Raw genomic sequence first — 22,332 nt, forward strand, 5'->3', positions numbered from 1 at the left:
ACTAAAAATTTGGGTATATTTGTTTCCACAATATAATTTAATCTATCCGACTAGCCACTATGAAAGCGATATTAGACAAAATAGACTTTAAAGCAAAAGGTATTGTTAGATACAAAGAAGGTTGCTACAAAATGAATTAACATAGACGTAATCAGTAAAATATAATAATTCCAAACTTGCATGTATCTAATAAAATAGCAGCAAAATTTATAAATCAAAATTTGACATAATTATGGGAAGAAATTTATATATGTAATCCTTTTCAAGCAGGCAAAAAATTATTGAAGATAAAAATTTGAACAATAAAATCAACAAATTTGATTGAATGACATACACAGATATCTGTATTCAACACTAGAAAATACTCATTTTTTAATTTTTATTTGCTTTATGTGAAAGTTTACAAATCAAGTCAGCCTCTCATACAAAAACTTATATACACCTTGCTATAGACTCCTAATTGCTCTCCCGAAATGAGACAGCACACTCCTTCCCTCCACTCTCCATTTTCATGTCCATTCGGCCAGCTTCTGATGCCCTCTGCTGTCTCATCTCCCCTCCAGACAAGAAATGCCAACATAGTCTCATATGTCTATTTGATCCAAGAAGCTCATTCTTTACCAGTGTCATTTTCTATCCCATAGTCTGGTGCAAGCCCTGTCTGAAGAGTTGGCTTTTGGAATGGTTCCTGTCTTGGGCTAACAGAAGTCTGGGGACCATGACCTCCAGGGTCCTTCTAGTCTCAGTCAGACCATTAAGTCTGGTCTTTTTATGAGAATCTGGGGTCTGCATCCCACGGCTCCTCTGCTCCCTCAGGGGTTCTCTGTTGTGTTCCCTGTCAGGGCAGTCATCGGTTGAAGCCAGGCACCGCATAGTTCTTCTGGTATCAGGCTGATATAGTCTCTGGTTTATGTGGCCCTTTCTGTCTCTTGGGGTCATAATTCCCTTGTGTCTTTGGTATTCATCATTCTCCTTTACTCCAGGTGGGTTGAGACCCATTGATGCATTTTAGATGGCTGCTTGCTAGCGTTGAAGACCCCAGATCCACTCTCCTAAGTGGGATGCAGAATGTTTTCTTAATAGATTTTATTATGCCAGTTGACTTAGATGTCCCCTGAAACCATGGCCCCTGAACCCCCGCCCCTGCTACGCTGGCCTTCAAAGCATTCAGTTTATTTAAGAAACTTCTTTGCTTTTAGTTTAGTCCAGTTGTGCAGACCTCCCCTGTATTGAGTGTTGTCTTTCCCTTCACCTAAAGTAGTTCTTATCTACTAAACCCCTCTCCCACCCTCCCTCCCTTCCCCCGTTCGTAACCACGAAAGAATGTGTTCTTCTCAGTTTAAACTATTTCTCAAGATCTTATAATAGTGGCAATATTTGTCCTTTTGCAATTGACTAATTTTACTCAGCATAACGCCTTCCAGATTCCTCCATGTTATGAAATGTTTCATGGATTCATCATTGTTCTTTATCAATGCGTAGTATTCCATTGTGTGAATATACCATAATTTATTTATCCATTCATCCTTTGATGGGCGCCTTGGTTGCTTCCATCTTTTTGCTATTGTAAGCAGCGCTACAGTGAACACGGGTGTGCATATATCTGTTCGTGTAAAGGCTCTTAATTATCTAGGATATATTCCAAGGAGTAGGATTGCTTGATTGTATGGTAATTCTATTTCTAGCTTTTTAAGGAAGTGCCAAATCGATTTCCAAAGTTGTACCATTTGACATTCCCACCAGCAGTGTATAAGTGTTCCAATCTCTCCACAGCCTCTTCAACATTTATTATTTTGTGTTTTTTGGATTAGTGCCAGCCTCGATGGAGTGAGAGGGAATCTCATTGTAGTTTTGATTTGCGTTTTTCTGATGGCTTATGATCATGAGCATTTTCTCATGTACCTCTTAGCTACCTGAATGTCTTCTTTAGTGAAGTGCCTGTTTATATCTTTTGCCCATTTTTTTAATTGGGTTATTTGCTTTTTTGTAGTTGAGTTTTTGCAGTATCATATAGCTTTTAGAGATCAGGCACTGATTGGAAATGTCATAGCTAAAAACTTTTTCCCAGTCTGTAGGTAATCTTTTTACTCTTTTGGTGAAGTCTTCGGATGAGCATAGGTGTTTGATTTTTAGGAGCTCCCGGTTATCTAGTTTCTCTCCCTGCATTGTTAGTAATGTTTTGTATACTGTTTATGCCAAGTATTAGGGCTCCTAGCGCTGTCCCTATTTTTTCTTCCATGGTCTTTATTGTTTTAGATACTATATTTAGGTCTTTGATCCATTTTGAGTTAGTTTTTGTACGTGGTGTGAGATATGGGTCCTGTTTCATTTTTTTGCAGATGGATATCCAGTTATACCAGGACCATTTGTTAAAAAGACTGTTTTTTCCCCCATTTAACTGACTTTGGGCCTGTGTCAAATATTAGCTGCTCATATGTGGATGGATTTATGTCCGGATTCTCAATTCTGTTCCCTTGGTCTATGTATCTGTTGTTATACCAGTATCAGGCTGTTTTAACTACTGTGGCAGTATAACCCAGTGCCATCGAGTCGATTCTGACTCATAGCGACGCTATAGGGCAGAGTAGAACTACCCTGTGGCAGTATATTAGGTTCTAAAGTCAGGTAGAGTGAGGCCTCCCACTTTGTTCTTCTTTTTCAAGTAATGCTTTTCTTATCCAGGACCTCTTTCCCTTCCACATGAAGCTGGTGATTTGTTTTCCATCTCATTAAAATATGTCGTTAGACTTTGAATCGGAATTGCATTGTATCTACAGATTGCTTTTGGTAGAATAGACATTTTTACAATGTTAAGTCTTCCTATCCATGAGCAAGGTATGTTTTTCCACTTATGTTGGTCTCTTTTGGTTTCTTGCAGTATTGTCTTAGTTTTCTTTGTGTAGGTCTTTTCCCTCTCTGATAAGATTTATTCCTAAGTATTTTATCTTCTTGGGGGCTACTGTAAATGGTATTGATTTGTTGATTTCCTCCTCAATGTTCTTTTTGTAGGTGTAGAAGAATCCAACTGATTTTTTTATGTTTATCTTGTATGCTGATACTCTGCTGAACTCTTCTATTAGTTTCAGTAGTTTTCTTGAGGATCCTTTAGTGTTTTCTGGATATAAGATCATGTCATCTGCAAATGGAGATACTTTTACTTCTTCCATACAAATATGGGTACGCTTTTTTCCTTATCTAGCCTAATTGCTCTGGCTAGGACCTTCAGCACAATTTTGAATAAGTGTGCTGATAAAGGGCATCCTTGTCTAGTTCCCAGTCTCAAGGGGAATGCCTTCAGACTCTCTCCATTTAGGATGATGTTGGCTGTTGGCTTTGTATAAATGTCCTTTATCAGGTTGAGGAGTTTTCCTTCTATTCCTATTTTGCTGAGAGTTTTTTATCATGAATGGCTGTTGAACTTTGTCAAATGCCTTTTCTGTAACAATTCATAAAATCATGTGGTTCTTGTCTTTTGTTTTATTTATATGATGGATTACTTTAATTATTTTTCTAATGTTGAACCATCTGTGCATACCTGGTATGAATCCCACTTGGTCATGGTGAATTATTTTTTTGATATGTTGTTGAATTCAACTGGCTAGAATTTTGTTGAGGATTTTTGCATCTAAGTTCATGAGGGATATAGGTCTATAATTTTCTTTTTTTTTTTGTGGAGCCTTTACCTGGTTTTGGTAACAGGGATATGCTTGCTTCATAGAATGAGTTTGGATGTATTCTATCCTTTTCTTTCCTCTGAAATACCTTTAGTAGTAGTGGTGTTAACTCTTCTTTGAAAGCTTGATAGAGCTCTGCAGTGAAGCCGTCCGGGCCAGGGCTTTTTTTGTTGGGAGCTTTCTGATTACCTTTTCCATCTCTTCTTTTGTTATGCGTCTATTTAATTGTTCTACCTCTGTTTGTGTTAGTTTAGGTAGGTAGTGTGATTCTAGGAATTCATCTAGTTTTTCTAGGTTTTCAAATTTGTTAGAGTACAATTTTTCATAGTAATCTGATATGATTCTTTTAATTTCATTTGTATCTGTTGTGATATTGCCCATCTCATCTCTTATTTGGGTTATTTGCTTCTACTCCCATTTTTCTTTTGTCAGTTTGGCCAATGGTTTATCAGTTTTGTTAATTTTTTCAAAGAACCAGCTTTTGGTCTTGTTAATTCTTTCAATTGTTTTTCTGTTTTCTATTTCATTTAATTCTGCTCTAATTTTTATTATTTGCTTTCTTCTGGTGCCTGAGGGTTTCTTTTCTTGTTCTCTTTCTATTTGTTCAAGTTGTAGGGATAATTCTTTGATTTTGGCCCTTTCTTCTTTTTGTATGTGTGCATTTATTGATATAAATTGACCTCTGAGCACTACTTTTGCTGTGTCCCAAAGGTTCTGATAGGAAGTGTTTTCATTCTCATTGGATTCTAGGAATTTCTTTAATCCATGCTTAATGTCTTCTATAACCCAGTCTTTTTTGAGCAGGGTATTGTTCAGTTTCCAAGTGTTTGATTTCTTTTCCCTGCTTTTTCTGTTATTGATTTCTACTTTTATGGCCTTACGGTCAGAGAAGATGCTTTGTAATATTTCAATGTTTTGGATTCTGCTAAGGCTTGCTTTATGATCTAATACGTGGTCTATTCTAGAGAATGTTCCACGTGCACTAGAAAAGAAAGTATACTTGGTTGCCGTTGGTTGGAGTGTTCTGTATATGTCCATGAGGTCACGCTGGGTGATTGTGGCATTTTAGATCTTCTGAGTCTTTATTGAGCTTCTTTCTGGATGTCCTGTTCTTCACCAAAAGTAGTGTGTTGAAGTCTCCTACTATAATTGTGGAGCTGTATATTTCACTTTTCAATGCTGTTAGTTTATGCATCTTGCAGCCCTGTCATTGAGTGCATAAATATTTAATATGGTTATACCCTCCTGGTATATTGTCCTTTAATCATTGTACAGTGTCCTTCCTTGTCCTTTGTGGTGGATTTAACTTTAAAGTCTATTTTGTGAGAAATTAATACTGCCACTTCTGCTCTTTTTTGATTGTTATTTGCTTGATACATTTTTTTCCATCCTTTGAGTTTTAGTTTGTTTGTGTCTCTAAGTCTAAGGTGTGTCTCTTTTAGGCAGCATATAGACGGTTCATGTTTTTTATCCATTCTGCCACTCTCTGTCTCTTTATTGGTGCATTTAGGCCATTTACATTCAGCGCAATTATGTATAGGTATGAGAGTTTAGTGCTGTCATTTTGATGTCTTTTTTTGTTTGTTGTTGTCAGTTTCTTTTTCCCACTTAATTTTTTGTGCTGAGTAGTTTATCTTTTTATATATTGTCTTTTCCTCTTATTCATTGTTGTTGATTTTGTTTCTGCTGAGCCTCTGTTTTTTTCTTGTGTTTTATTTTGATGAGTAGGATAGTTAGTCCCCTTTGTGTTTACCTTAATATTTACCCCTATTTTTCTAAGTTTAAACCTAATTTTTATTTCTTTATATCACCTTGTCTTCCTCTCCTAATGAAAGATCTATGACTACATTCCCTCTTTATTGTTTTAATATTGGCTTCTTTTACATGATAACGTTGCTGTTTCCCTGTTTTGAGTGTTTTTTTTTTAGTCTTGATTTATTTTTATGATTTCCATGTCTGGTTGACATCTGATTGCTCTGTCCAGTGTTCTAGTCTTGGGTTGACACCTGATATTATTGATCTTCTAACCAAAGAACTCCCTTTAGTATTTCTTGTAGTTTTGGTTTGGTTTTTATGAATTCCCTAAACTTCTGTTTATCTGGAAATGTCCTTGGTTCACCTTCATATTTGAGAGAGAGTTTTGCTGGATATAGGATTCTTGGCTGCGAAGTTTTTTCCTTCGATGCTTTTTATAAGTCATCTCATTGCCTTCTTTCCTGCATGATTTCTGCCAAGTAGTCCGAGCTTATTCTTATTGACTTTCCTTTGTAGGTGACTTTTTGTTTATCCCTAGCTGCTCTTAAAATTCTCCCTTTATCTTTGGTTTTGGCAAGTTCAATTGTAATATTTCTTGGTGACTTTCTTTTAAAATCTACTTTATGTGGAGTTTGGTGAGCATATTGGATAGATATCTTCTCATCTTTCACCATATTAGGGAAGTTTTCTGCCAACAAATCTTCAACAATTCTCTCTGTATTTTGTGTTATCCCTCCCTGTTCTGGTACTCCAATCACTTGTAGGTTATTTCTCTTGATAGAGTTACACAAGATTCTTAAGTTTTCTTCATTTTTTAAAATTCTTTTATCTGATTTTTTTCAAATATATTGGTGCCAAGCACTTTATCTTCAAGCTCACCAACTCTGCCTTCCACTTGCTCAATTCTGCTCCTCTGACTTTCTATTGAGTTGTCTACTTCTGTAATTTTATTATTAAGCTTCTGAATTTCTGATTGCTCTCTCTATATGGATCCTTGCAGCTTACTACATTTTTCATCATGTTCTTAAATAACTTTTTTAATTTCTTCAACTGTTTTACCTGTGTGTATTTTGGCTTGTTCTGCATAGTGCCTGATCTCCTTCCCAATCTCGTTCTCGATGTCTTAAAGCATCCTGTATATGAATCTTTTGAATTCTGCATCTGGTCATTCCAGGATGGCACCTTCATCCAAAAGATCAGTTGATTCTTTGTTTTGAAAGCTTGTTGAGGTGATCATGGTCTGTTTCTTTATGTGACTTGATATTGATTGTTGTCTCTGAGCCATCTATAAGTTATTGTTTTAGTTTATTTTATGTTTACTGTATCCTAGCTTCTTGCTTTGTTTTGTTTTGATATGCCTAAATGGGTTGCTTGATTGAGCTAGCTTGATTATTTTCACCTTTGAAGCTCTGGCATCCTGTCACCAGGTGGCTAGAGGTGTTATCAGGTATATCGGTCTAGAAGTCCATTCACTTTTCTTGTATGAATTCAGCTCAGGTGTCCAGGTAGCTACTTCTCAAGTGTGTGGTACAGCATCTGTCCTACAGTCTTAGAGGGGCAGGAGTGATTGGTGTAGGTACCAGTATCTGGTTGCAGCAGGGGGTCATGCTCTAAACAAAGCAAGGGGCTGAGAACTGTCCCCTGAGTGTCTGTGAGGAAACGTGTCCCTGTTCCTTACAGCATACAGGTGAGTGGGTTCTGCAGACAGACTATGGGCACTCAGCGCTTTTGGTTGTAAGGACTGGAATGTACCAGTTATCCTTGGACCCCTGTCACACGTGGCTGGGAAACCTGAGTGGAGCCACCAGTCCTTAGGGCCCAGATGTGGGTAGGTAAGGATCCTGTTTAATAGGGAAAGCAATGTCAAATATCTAACACCCTCCTTTCCACTGCACAGCTGAAACAGTTAGAGTCTGCCAACATAGGCCTATTCTCCTGAAATAGGCCCACAGAGGTCCGTGCGGGGCGGGAGGGGGAAGTATTCAAAATCCACAGACCGTTTATTCTTGGTCAGGAGGCACTTCTGTCCTGAGCTCCCCTGGTTAGTGGAGCTGGCAAATTATCTTTTCCCCAGTTGGGAATTTATTCCTGTTCCAAGACTGGGAGGATGGCTCTGGGCGCTTAATAGGGCCTATTTCAGGCCCAGGGAAATCAACAGCCACTGAAGCTGGCCTGGGGGCTGGGGGCACGGTAAAATATACTCAAGTACTTACCTTTTGCTGAGAGTGCTGTTCTTCTCTGGGTCTGTAGGTGTGAGTAGGCTGTGCAGCTGGCTACTTCTCCCTGAGGAAACTGCTGCTGAATGCTACTACCAGCCCACTGCAGACACTCCTGGGAATGGTGCCTGAGGGATCCCAGTGATTCAGGTCCAGTAACTTCTCTGTGCTTCTGAACCGTCTGTCCCTCCTTGTGCCGCTCTGTCTGTTTTCTAACTTTGCCTTCGATGTTCAGGGTGCCTAGCTTGTCATAAGTATAATCGTTTCACTTCTTTTTTGGGTCTTTGTTCTAAGAGAGATTGCAGGAAGCATCTGGCTATTCCACCGTCTTGGCCCCGCCTCTGAAAATAGTTATTTTTTAACATACACTGAACTTTTACAAAAATTGATAATGTGCTGGACTCCAAGACAAATTTCCAAGGCTCAATACTTTGTAGGGTATATTCTCTGGCCACATACAATGTAGTTTGAAATTTAGAAATCAATACCAAAGAGATAATAACCACATTTTGGTAGAAATTTAGGAACATATTTCAAAGAAATAATAACAAAAATAAAAAATTTTAAGACAGGATTAAAGCAAAAAATGCTACATTAAAAACTGTTAGCAGGAGCTGAAGTGGTGTTTTGAGGGAGTATTATAGGTGTTTATACTTGCATTTGATCAAGAGGCAGTCATTCATACAAAACAAAGGAGTACTGTGTGGTTTAATGTCAGCAAAGGTGTACATCAGGGTTGTATCTTTTCACCATACTTATTCAATCTGTATGCTGAGCAGATAATCTGAGAAGCTAGACTATGTGAAGAAGAACACTGCATCAGGATTGGAGGAATACTCATTAACAACTTGTGATATGCAGATGACACAAACTCGCTTGCTGAAACTGAAGAGGACTTCAAGCACTTGCTGATGAAAATCAAAGGCCACAGCCTTCAGTATGGATTACATCTCAACATAAAGAAAATAAAAATCCTCTCAACTGGACCAATAAACAGCACTATGATAAACAGAGAAAAGATTGGAGTTGTCAAAGATTTCATTTTATTTGGATTCACTATTAACACCCATGGAAGCAGCAGTCAAAAAAAATCAAATGATGCATTACATTGGGCAAATCTGCTGCAAAAGACCTCTTCGAAGTGTTCAAAAGCAAAGACGTCACTTTAAGGACTAAGGTGTGCCTTACCCAAGCCATGGTATTTTCAATTGCTTCATATGTATGTGAAGCCTGGACAATGAATAAAGAAGACCAAAGAAGAATTGATACATTTTAATTATGGTGTTGGTAAAAATATTGAATATAGCATGGACTGCCAGAAGAACCAATGAATTTGTCTTGGACGAAGTACAGCTAGAATGCTCACTAGAAGCAAGGATAGCAAGACTTCATTTCACATACTTTGGACATGTTATCAAGAGGGACTAGTCCCTGGAGAATGACATCATGCTTGGTGAAGTAGAGGGTCAGCAAAAAAGAGGAAGACCCTCAAGGAAATGGATTGACACAGTGTCTGCAACAATGGGCTCAAGCCTAACAACAGTTGTGAGGATGGCACAGGACTGAGCAATGTTTCATCCTATTATACATAGGGTTGCTATGAGTTGGAATTGACTCGATGGCATCTAATAACAACATGCTTACATTATGAAAAAAGACTGAGAAAATTAACGAGCTAATAAGCATCCAATTCAAAGCATTAAAAACAAAGCCACAGGTTTCTTAAATCTAAGAAAGCCGTCAACAACAACAATGGCAAGGATCAACAAAGTTGAAAGCTTCTTGCCTGAAATGACTAAGTAGATGGAAAGCATATCTGGCAATTTTGCTCAGAGGGAGATAAAAAGACAGAAACCCACAATGTTAGAAAAGCCAAGGGAACATGAACAGAAACACAGCAGAGGTTACAAAGCATAATAGGGGAATAATCTGAGCAGCTTTAAAAACATACATAATTGGACCATTTCTCATACAGTATAACATATCAAACTTAAGAAAAAAAGAGGAAATGTTAATGGATCTGTGACAACTAAGCTAATTGAATCTAGTTTAGTTTAAAATCTACCCCAACCACACACAAGTTAAAAAACACCACCAAGCCCAGAGAGTTTTGCTGTTAAGTTCTACCAGACATTCTGGAAACAGACAATTTCTATCTTAGTTAAAATCTTCCAGAAAAAAGAAAAAGAACACTCTTTAACTCATTTCATGAGGTCGGTATAAACTTCAAAGACAGTTGAAGGCAAGACAATTATAGGCCACTTTGTCTTTTAAACACAAATGCAAAAATCATAAATAAAGTATTGGTAAACAGAAACCTACAAAATATGAAAATTATATCTACAACGATCAAGACAGGTTTATGTCAGGAAAAGAAGATAGTTTAGTATTAATGTGATTCACCATAATAACAGGAATAAATTATTTAATTTTTACAGTACATTCATAAATAAAAATGTTTTTATAATATTCACACATGTTCAAGGCAAACTTGCTTACCAAACTAGAAATAGTAGGGAATATCTTTAATTAAAAGAACCTGCCAAAAAACTTCCAGGATTCAGATTACTCAATGGTGAAATGTTAGAAGTATTTATTTTCAGTTCAGAATTAAGAAAAGGATGTCAGTAATTGCCATGTGCATATAATATTGCAGTAGAAATCCTGAGCAATCTATTAAGAATTAAAAAGGAAGTGAATAAGAAAACACAGCTACAGATGATGATTATCTAAATGGAGAGAGCAAGATAATTTATGGTCAAAGTAAGAGATTTCAAAGCATTTTCTGCATTGAAAATCAATATATAATCATCAATCGTATACATAATAGTGTATTATAAACATAATTTAAAAGATTCTATCCTCAAGAGCAATAATTGCTATAAGTATTTAGATATAAACCTAAAGATCTATATGCAAATCTCCTACGTGAAAAATTACAAGACGTAATTGAAGGCCATATGAAAAACTGAATAAATGGAAAGATATGTCACATTTATAGACTGGAAAAATCAAGTTCATGAAGATTCTCATTGCTCCCGGTTTGATCTACATCTACAGTGTAATCCCTATCATAATCATAATGTAAACAAGGCCTTTTGTGTGTATTTTGTACACATGTGTGTTTGGGTGTATCTGTGCTATTAGGCAAACATTTCCTGAAAATTAGCTCCTTACTGATCACAGTCGTTCTATTTTCCAAACTACTACTAGCATGATTATCATTACAAAACACAAATATGATTGTATTACTTAAAATTCTTCACCGACTCATCAAAATGTTCAAGGTAAAATTTAAAATCCAGACAAAGCCCATGGAGTCTCCATGGTCTGAGCCAGGCCTCTCTTTGCCCTTGTCACTTGCCTTCCCCTACATGTAATCAAGGCTCTGGAGCCCCTCACTTGGTAATGTAACACACCTGGTGTCTTGAATACAGGTTTTAGTGCTGGAGACATTTGAGTCTAGTCGGTGGGTGTTACGGTGGGACAACTTGGGTGTTGTTTCTGGCAGCATGCCATCCAAGTTGAAATCTCTGACCCTATTGAAGATTTTGTGAGTTACATAAATTTAGCATAGCTTGTTAAATCATATTCTGATGTTTGCAATTAAAATCCTAAGCAACTTGGTGATACTCCTCAATTTACTCCCTAAATAATAATTTAAGCATCTATTAAGTCCTATAACATCTATCCAACGGTATGCTTAAAAATGAGGGACTATTATATATGTGAGGCTGTTCTTTTCAAAACAGTAAATGGAAAATTCAGAATAGAGGCATTCTTAGAGAAGGCATGACATATGTGCTTAGAGACAGTTAAGATATACAGTTACATTAAAAAAAAACTGAGATAGAAGAGACATTAGAATTTAAGGGGGAAAGAGAGCTATAGAGCTGAAAAAAAATAGGAAATTTGATTAGGAAATAAAAATAATAAACAGCATTGCCTAGAAAGCAAGGGTGCAATAGCCTTTGGTCTCTTGGTCTTTAGCTGCATCTCACAGGTTTAGTCTAGAATGCTTCTAGGTTCTGAAACAAACGTGATGAAAGCCAGAAAAAGGTATAACAAAGGGGTTGGTCTGAAAAGATTCTGAAATCTAATCTAACTGCTAATCAGAAAAGAAAAAGGTCCCCCACAATATTTGCTAAAACATGTTTTATCATTTAAACAAAAAAAAAAAAATCAGCCTTTTCCTATCATTACAATTCTACGCTGTCCTACAGTGTCACTATGAGTCAGAACCAACTCGATGGCATTAGTCAGTCACCTCTGTAAAAAGGGGCTGGCAGAAATATTTAGAATACAATTCCAAATGCCTTCATCAGATTCACACCCCAAATTATTTTAACAACCAGGACCGTTAGATTTTGAATAAAGTTTGTTCACTGCATTGAGATGAAATTTATTGTGAAGCTTCTTTATTTCACTAGTGAAAAACTTTAAGAAGAAGGAGTATAAAATATAGAGGAATCAGGAAATATATCGCTCTTACCCTATCCCCGCAAATACAGGAGACCTGTGTAACCGCACGCAAGGGAATTGGCAATGTCCCAGGGCCACTGGCATGCCTGAGAACATCAGTGCTTATTCTCATATATCCTATTTTAACTGCTGCTGTATGACTGATTTTGAAGTCATTGTTTGTAAAAGTCCTCTAACACTCCATGGAGTAGTCCGAATCCCAGACCCCATGCACCTGAGTGATGGGGGATCGTAGGATCAGTTGACATAACTCCGAAACTTGTGCGAATATCATGTGACATCACATCTACTACTTTTTTTTTTTTTTACTGGGTGAGCCACACAGCTTGACACACGTATTGGCCACGTGCGTCCTCCCATTTTGCCCCCAGCTCTATTCACAGCATAAATCAGAAAATGGAAGTGGTATCATCTGCTATTTTCCAAATTCTAACAAAACTGTCAACACATTTTGAATATTGGTAAATAATGACACTTATACAACACACATTTCTTGTACTCTTATAGGGAACCCTTCACTCTCATTTGCTTTTACCTCATATTATTTTATGCTCTCGCTCACTTTTAATGAAATACGTAGAATGATTTTTATCCTCATTTTGCAAGTGGAAATACTGTGGCATGGCCTGATTAAAGATCATGATACATGTCTCAACTGGCTGACTGGGGATTTGAGACTGGAAATCAAACTTCTTACCTCTTTATTCCATGCTTTTCCCATTGGCATAAATTCTTCCCTTTAGAATGAGGGCTTTAAATTAAGAGCTATTTGACAGCTGCCATCTTATGCACCTCTACCACCTAACATCTGGGTGTATTTGCTGTTTTCTTCCAGGTACCATTACAACTGCTTAAAAATTTCATGTGCTCACTTATTTTAGGTCTATTTTTAATCCAATAAATATATCACTTCTGGATCTTAAGAGCCATCTAAGGATAGGATAATAATTTATTGATATATTGTAATTTGAAGTAGTGAATGTAATTGTTGTTGTTACTCATAGTTTGTGCCATGCCTACCAGACTACCTGAATTTGTAATTGATTTACTACCCTCATGCATAATTTTGACAATAAATTGATAATTTACTAGCATTCAGTCATTTTACACTTCTTTTTAGTGTAAAAGGATAACTGCACAAGTTTATTTGAAATTTACAATCATCAGTGTTCTGCTGCTATTTATAAGTTTTTTTTATTATTCATAAGGTTTTTACTGGCTAATTCTTTTCAGAAGTAGACTGTCGGGTCCTTATTCCTATTCCCTGTCTATGCCAAGAAATTTGGAAGACAGGTACCTGGCCGACCAACTAGAAGAGATCTATATTTATGCCTATTCCCAAGAAAGTTGATCCAACCAAATACGGAAATTATCAAACAATATCACATACAAGCAAAATTTTGCTGAAGATCATTCAAAAATGGCTGCAGCCGCATATCAACAGGGAATTGCCAGAAATTCCAGCCAGATTCAGAAGAGGCATGGAACCAGGGATATCATTGCTGACATCAGATGGATCCTGGCTGAAAGCAGAGAATACCAGAAGGAGGTCTACCTGTATTTTATTGACTATGAAAAAGAATTCAACTGTGTGGATCATAACAAATTATGGATAACATTTCAAAGAATGGGAATTAACTGTGCTCATGAGGAACGTATACATAGGTCAAGAGACATTTGTTCAGACAAAAAAAAGGGGATACTGCATGGTTTAAAGTCAGGAAGGTGTGCATCAGGGTTGTGTGCTTTTACCATACCTATTCAATCTGTATGCTGAGCAAATAATCCAAGAAGCTGGACTATATGAAGAAGAATGGGGCATCAGGATTGGAGGAAGACTCTTTAACACCCTGTGTTATGCAGACGACACAACTTTGCTTGCTGAAACTGAAGAGGACTTGAAGCACTTACTGATGAAGATCAAAGACCACAGCCTTTAGTATGGATTACACCTCAACATAATAAAAATACTCACAACGGGAGCAATAAGCAACATCACGATAACAGAGAAAAGATTGAAGTTGTCAAGGATTTCATTTTACTTGGATCCACAATCAACACCCATGGAAGCAGCAGCCAAGAAATCAAACGATGATTTTATTCCATTGGGTAAATCTGCTGCAGAGGACCTCTTTAAAGTGTTGAAAAGCCAAGATCTCACCTTGAAGACTAAGGTGCGCCTGACCCAAGCCATGCTATTTTCAATTGTATCATATGCATGCGAAAGCTGGACAATGAGTAAGAAAGACCGAAGGAGAATTGACACCTTTGAATTGTGGTGTTGGGGAAGAATATTGAATATACCATGGATTGCCAAAAGAATGAACATATCTGTCTTGGAAGACATACAACCAAAATGCTCCTTAGAAGCAAGGATGGCGAGACTGCATCTTATATACTTTGGAAGTGTTGTTAAGGAAGCACCAGTCCCTGGAGAAGGACATCATGCTTGGTAAAGCACAGGGTCAGCAGAATAGAGGAAGACTCTCAAAGAGATGAATTGATGCAGTGGCTGCAACAATGGGGTCAAGCATAACAATGATTGTGAGCATGGCACAAACCAGACAGTGTTCCCTTCTGTGGTACATAGGGTTGCTGTGAGTTGGAACCAACTTGACAGCACCTAACAACAACAATCATCAATGATCAATCAACAATTATCATATTCAAAGACACATGAAGTAGATGTTCACCTTCTGATTTTTTCTTTGAAAAACTACTTCAACCAACCAGGACCTGTAGAAAAAGATGTCTTTTGAAATTTTGCATTTCATTCAGGTTTAGGAACAACATTCAAGAGAACTTTAAACTGAAGTTCCACATGAAGGAAATAGGTCAACTCTGGTACCAAACCAAAGATGGTTAGGGTGTTGTGTTCCAACCTCCAAAGAATTTATTGGATCTGTTTTCTTAGACTAAACTTCATAGCATAGGAGGGCCAAGGTTTTCTGAATTGATTTTTGAATCCTTTTATTCTATGATATAAACAAGAAAAAGGAGAAACGTCACTCCATTTAACTTAAAACTAAACAAAACACAAACAACAACAAAACTAGTGTATATGGAAGAGTGGAAGACTTTTGAAGATTACAAAAGGGAAGTGTGCAAAATTAAAAAAAAAAAAAGCCATTTGTCATAATAGGCTGCCTTACAGTGGAAATAAATTAAAACCCTTATAGGTGGAGGAAACACTTACATAATCATTTGACTGTACTTGCCTTTGAATGATCTCATGATAAAGGCCCCAAGGAGCCCACAAACATACCACAAAGGAATCGCTTTACACCAGGATTCATGAGTAGCAACTGTTTCTTAAAAGAAAACAAATTTCTGTGCAGGGAATTTGAACCACTCCAAAGGATTTAATGACTTGCAAGGGTTTGTAGGTCAGTCACATCTGTTCTGAAATGAAATGCTTCTTCCTGTTTCTAAATTGACTAACCCTTAACCTCATTAGATTAACCCCAAAGATTATTCCTCTTTCATTAGCTGCACAATAGTCAGGGCCTTTATGTTTGTTCCAGCACATGGAACTCATCACAGTTTTATTTTTCTCTTTGGGTCAGCAAAAAGAAGAAAGAGCCAAAAGAAGACAAGAAATAAAATTTTCACTGGTTTAAGGATCTGATTGATATGTTGTGTCCACGCGGATACCTGTGGAAAATAAGAGTATCTAAAATAATAGGCGGGGCCTTTCCAGAATGGAGCCAAAACCCAAACCCACTGCTGTCGAGTCGATTCCGACTCATGGTGACCCTGTAGGACAGAGTAGAACTGTCCCATAGGGTTTCCAAGGCTGTAAATCTTTACCAGAGCAGACTGTCACATCTTTCTCCCACGAAACATATAGTAGGTTCGAACCACCAATGTTTTGGTTAGCAGCTGAGCTTTTTAACTACCGTGCCACCAGGGCTCCTTCCAGAGTGGAGAGTTCCCTGTATTTTCTTTCCTTAAGATGCAATCATTAGGTTTCCATTGTTCTGCTGTCCGAGTCTTCTCTGAATGAAATGAAAGGGTGGTAGTCTAAGCAAGGCAGAAGCATGGTGTCCAGCTACAGCACAGACTTGTGTATGAGCCCACAATGGAAACTTCTGATGCTTTATGCTTAAACCACACCAAAAGATACAGGTAGGTTTTTTTTTTTTTTTTTTTTCCCCCACAGAGCTTTATTTACGAATGAAACAACTGTTTTGAAAACTTCTGAAGTGAAGGAGTGAAATGAGGGCATGCAAAATCCAAAATGAGGACAGGAGAGAAGCTCGTGCTTAGAGGGGAATGAACAGGTGGGAGAATTCACACATTTTACAAACAGATAAGAGAGAGGCTCCTGCTGTTAAGGAAGAAAGACCTTCTCTATGTTAAAGAGTGAGCCACAACCTTGTACTCAGCTCCCCATAGCCTCCTCTTTCGTACAGATAACAAAATGGCAGATAGCGAGGAAGAAACAAGCCCCTGCCCCCGTATTTCTGTGCCCTAGATCTCACCTGTGAGTAGACTAGGTTTTGCCAGTGCTGTGCAGCAGGATAACTCCCACCTGGAAACCTCACCGGGCTGGCCTGAACAAGGGCTGAGCTCCTCATTAAAGACTTCACTTCTAGCTGCAGAAATTTGTCGGGATGGTTGTTATTTGGCAAAACAGAGAGATCCATGTCTCCCTGCATCTACAGTGGAAAACAAAGGCCAGCGAGGCTGCTCCTGCTAGACTCGTCCATTATTAATGAGCCTGAGGATGCTCCAACTGGCACCTGAAACTCAGTCTGCCAGGTGTGCTCTAAGCCCACCAGAAGCAACTCCCAAAATGACATGTCAAGACATGGGAAAGCAGCACCCTGTCCTCCCTTGGTCCCCCTGACATACACACATTCAGGGTGCTCTGATCGAACAGATAGGCTCTGCTCATTAAAACTTACAGGAGGCTGAAAACTAGACATGTTTAGCACTTAACATCTCTCCATTCATAGCCAGAAACAACATTTTAAGGGGCATTATTCTTTGGATAAGGCTGCCAGAATCTAATGTCACAGTTCATAATGTGGAGCACATGAAATTGAGTCACCTGTAAAGACATTACTTAATTTTTCTCACCCTGTATCACTGAGCCAGCACAGCCGACTTGGCCCTGCCTACACAGCCTCACATGTGATATGCAGGATCTTGTTTCTTCTCATGTTTTGACTCCCAGAGTCTCAAGCTAATGTGAAAGCTAACCATGTTTAGGTTGTCAACTTTGTTCTGAGTGGGGAAATGGGAAGAATTTATAGTTTGCTAGTTATTTGGTTCCCCAACCTACTGCCTTGACCCATTCACTATGAGGTCTCTTTGACTCTGTTCCTAGCTGTATAAACTCCTATGATGTGTTTTGGTGTTCACGCAGTATGTTTGGAACCAAAGGGGAACATGGCTGCTGGGTTTGGATGACTCACTCTTCTAAGTAAACCCATCTGCTATTGAAGGAGCCAAGGTGGGAGTGAGACTAGGGACAGTGTAGCAAGCCAGGAAGTGATGATTTTAATGGAGGTATGCTCTCTCATTACAAGTCACTCTGCCTTTGGTGACCCATACTTCTCACTGGGAAAGCATGGGTTTCCATCTGAAGGAAGAGGAAATTGTCCCACGTGTGATGAGTACATCAGCAGTTTTTCAAAGACATGGGTTGTCTGTAATTTTTGCATCTCTATAAAACCTTCTGATTTAGCAGGGAGGTTTCTTTTCCAGGGGCAATGGAGTTACATGTGGAATGTATCAGCACCAGATTTCAGAAGAGTGCCGTATAGCTTGTAAGAATCAGCAGCCAAGATGTTCTTGAATCAAGCAAGACACTAGAGAGTACTTACCTTCTTTATACCAATAAACATGAGTGTGTGTGTTAAAAAATCTGTCCTACTTATAGCTGTCAGACTGGGTTAAAGAGTTAAATTTTTCTATAAGAATTTTTTTGGACCCAAACTTTACCACTGTGTTATAATATCTGAAATATATTTGAGTCATTTTATTGGTAAATTTACTGGAGAAAGCAAGAGGTACTTAATGATGACAGTTAAAAACAAAACATTAAACCACAATTGTTTCAAGAATCAATTGTGTTATATGTATGTGCTTGGTACATTCTGGATTTTTCTGGCTGTTGCCAGAATACATCTAATGAACAAATATTTCTCAGGCTATTTGCTTTTCCTAAAAGATTCTTTGGGGAATAATACACATCTTCAAGAAGAACCTTACTTGTCTTTGGCTCATTATACTGGCAAGGGGAGACACAGAACCTAGATCCAAATATATTTGATCAGGCCTTTTTCTTAGCCAAAGTATGAGGTAGGTGAAATGAGTCTTCAATTTTCCTTAGGCGTTCTTCCTTTACACTCCTCCACCATGTCCTAGATGCCCAGAGGATTGTATGTATACTGCTTCTTTCTGTTTACAAATCTGAAAGTCTCCATTTTCTCACACCTTCGTGTACTCTCAACCTCACACTATCAGTCCCTATTTCTTACTAGACTCCCTGTAGGTAGACTGCATGATGACAGGAAATCAAATTTATCCCCCCATATCACCAGTACTGTTCCTCACTCTTATCTCACCAACACACCAAAGTTGTGTCTCATGACAGCCTTCGGTCTGGGGACACTCTTTCCCATCTTTGGCTATTGACCACCTCCTAATCATCCTTCATAAGTCACCTCTGATACCTAGCTTTTCACAAAACTTTCCATGTTTTTTCTGGTAGGTATGACAGCATCCGATAGAAATCTTTTCAATTCTTCCCCCTACCCTGCCTTTATAGCCATACTTATCTGCCTGCATGTGGCTGCTCGAATTGATCAGTTGGTGACTCCTCTGATCATCCAACTCCCTCTTAAGGACCTCCACTTCCCCCACAATTCCTACAGTTGTGTGAATTCTAATCAATCTCTTATCCCATAACACTCATAGTGACACTGCTTTGCCGACAATTACTGGTACCAGAGTGTTTCCAGGGTACAGAGCTTAAAAATGGAATCTGGAATTGGTTCTCTAGTCTGACTAGATTTAATGGCATTAATGACTGTCCTGCCAATGTAATAGGACACTGATCGTTTGTGGCACGCATTTAAATTCTTATCTATAGTCACCTGGAATCAAATGCCTATACAAGGCAAGGCTCTGGATTACCAAGTAGCTACTACATGAGAACATTTTTCGTGGAAACAAAGAGAATAATGACTGTAGGGTTAACTGATTCTAAATAAGCTGCAGAATCTAAAGAAAGAAAATGATAAGCTTGGGAAGTTAAATTCACAGCTCAAGGTCTAGGTTGGGAACCAGAAAGCTCTATGACTGCCTTGAAATAAAACCTTTTAAGAGTATTGCTGATGGTTCTCAGGTCCCACCTCCATCACGTAGTGTATCCTCTAAATGTATAGTCAGACTTAAGTTCTGGAAGATCTAAGGGGATCAGGTACAAAGTGTAACTTGTTAGGTGGTACCATACACACCAAAGAAATCACAAGATTTTGCCAATTCTTATTCACAGAAGCCTGGGACACATGTATGTGACTGTTTCCTAAGGGGGTCAGATTAGGGAGAGGGAATATAATGTTGATCAGCCTGGATTTTTTTTATATAGGTATACTAAGAGATTCTGAATTCAATGTGTTAGTTCAAGTAGCTGGGAGTAGCTTGAACAATTTGACTGAAAACAATTAGTGGTGGCCCACACTGAACAAAGTTGAGATGACAGAACTTTCTTGCTCTACTGTAGTATCCATGCTAAACCAAACCTGTTGCTGTTGAGTGGATTTCTACTCACAGTGACCTATAGAACAGACTAGAACTGCCCCATAGGGTTCCTAAGGAGGGGTTCATGGATTTGAACTGCTGACCTTTTGGTTAACAGCCAAGCTCTTAACCACTGCACCACCAGGGCTCCATTACTGCAGTGTAGAGGAAGGTATATAAGAGTTTGGGGAGTATAGAATTCTGTACCGGATGGGGCAATTTATCCTCATTCTCAAGCAGAAATTGGGCTGCTACTATGCAATGTAGTATATACAAGAGAACAGTATCTCTAGAATTCTAGATGTCTTCTGAGGTGCCTTTTTATTCTTCCATAACCTGTGATAAATGTTAACGAAAAACTAAAACAATATAGGCAGGATAATCAATGTTATAAATCCTTCAGGAATGAAGGTTTGAGTCATTCAACCAGAAAAGAAACACTTATCAGATGAACTCCTTGATAAAGGCAAGGGAATAATGTAGGTTATAAACACCTGATTGGATGATGTCACTTATTGCAGAGACAAAGATTACAGTGGCTATGAAGATTTCTTTCTTGCTTTGATAAAAATGTTTGGTTTTTTTACCAGTTAAATTTTTTTTTCCCCTCTATTTTCTTACTATCTAGCATAAGCTGTGTTGATACGGGTTAATTGTATATCTTAGTAATTATATTAAAGATATGCATAACCCTTTCCCCTTGAGTCAATTTGGACTCATAGCGACCCTGTAGGACAGAGTAGAACTGCCCCATAAGGGTCCCAAGGAGGGCCTGGTGGATTTCAACTTTTGATTAGCAGCCATAGCTCTTAACCACTACATCAGCAGGATTTCCAAAGATATGCACAGTAAGGACTAATCTCGAAACAAAATTTTCCCTATATTAAAATAAATTATTAAAATGAAAGGGAAAATATGATAAACTGAAGATTTGGGGTTTTACCCTATTTTTTTTTTTTTTTGTAAGCTATCAAGTTAGCCTGCCACAGTTCCAGGGCAGAAGACACAAGACTCCTGGGTTAGAGACAAAGGACTTTATTACTCAAGCAATTTAACTAGCCAGAGACTCAACATTTTCTAGCACCAGTTCTCTGAGCCTCAGCGTTCACAGGGTAACATGCAATGGGCTGTGTTACAGGGGAGGAACTCCAATTTTAGGGAACCTGAAACTTTTAAAATGATCAGTAAGCATGCCTGCCCTTTGCTGCAGAGAGAAACACTGTCTCCACTTCCACGGCTTTTGCTACACAAACATTCTTTAAAACATAGTCCAGGACAAAAGCAGACAGTGTCTATGTTCATAAGACACGTAGAAATGTTAGAGACCTATGAACAATTGTCTCCCAACAGGAAGTTTCACACAGTTTATTGAAAAATCTAAGAAATCATGTGAATCATGTACAATATTTTCTCACAAGAAAAATTTTAAGCTGACTTTTTAACGTTTCACAGAACTGTAAAACTTTTTAATTTTTAAAAGGAATAAACACAATGAAACTACAAGAGTTTTATAAGCTTTTTGTTTTTCCTTGTTCCTAGGGAAAAGGCTGAAAAATATTTAGTAAATATTTTCCTAATGATTTATGAGGCTAAATACTATACTCTTTCAAAACCCTGCAAAAAGATACAAGGAAAGGGGTGGATCAATGCTTTTTTGTTAAAAATATTAAAAAAGAAAAACTAAAATCTAATGACAACATGTTAAAATAATACATATTTTCGTAAGATGTTACCATTTCTATAATGGTTTCTCTACACTATATCAACAGTGCAATGGTGATTCAGTGTAAATCTTTACAGTGTTTCATTGTTACAATACTTGTGTTCAAGTACATGTTCATGAACATGATCAAAGTCTCTATTTTGACTTTTCTGTTATTAAAATAAGGCTATAATTACAGTAGAATTTTTCCTATTGATGTCTCTATATCTAAACCAAATTCATAATACATTCTCTGAAAACCTGTTCAACAGTATGAGGTTAGTTATGTTCCACAGATTACAGAAAATGGGCTGATTCTGCATCAGGACACACACACAGAAATGATTTCTCTCCAAATATTACTAAGCTATTAAGCTAAGTTAGTGTACATTCTGGATAACTTAATAGTATCTGTGGAGAGAGAATAGCACCTTAGAAACAGCCCTAACTTAAAAAAAGAAAATTTTTTAAAAATTCATTTTTAAAATGATTTTTTTTTCTTTTTCATTTTATTCTGGTAACTGGATCCAACTTGTCCATATAAAATTATTTATGAAGTCATATAGGATAAATCAAGATGTTTGTGTAACCAAAACAAACACCACATTGATGTTTGGTAGGCAAAAAATAAATTAATTTGATTAAATTATATGTAATCTGATAATATTTGGTCTGAAAAACATGCTAGTGTGTGTGCTTATAAATAATGTAACTGCAAAGAGCTGTGAGCCAGCCATCCTGCTAGAGG

General features: G+C 37.7%; 1 protein-coding gene across 1 annotated transcript in view; it reads right to left on the reverse strand.

The window, feature by feature from the left end:
* The window catches only part of MINAR2 (membrane integral NOTCH2 associated receptor 2), a 29,506-nt gene extending 12,730 nt beyond the window's left edge, over window positions 1-16,776 (reverse strand). The window contains exon 1 of the mRNA XM_010593681.3: window positions 16,612-16,776. Coding sequence (XP_010591983.1) covers window positions 16,612-16,776 — 165 coding nt within the window. The remainder of the gene's footprint in view (window positions 1-16,611) is intronic.
* Window positions 16,777-22,332: the final 5,556 nt, after the last annotated feature.

The sequence above is a fragment of the Loxodonta africana genome, chromosome 2, assembly GCF_030014295.1.
Source record: "Loxodonta africana isolate mLoxAfr1 chromosome 2, mLoxAfr1.hap2, whole genome shotgun sequence".
Taxonomy (NCBI): Eukaryota; Metazoa; Chordata; class Mammalia; order Proboscidea; family Elephantidae; genus Loxodonta; species Loxodonta africana.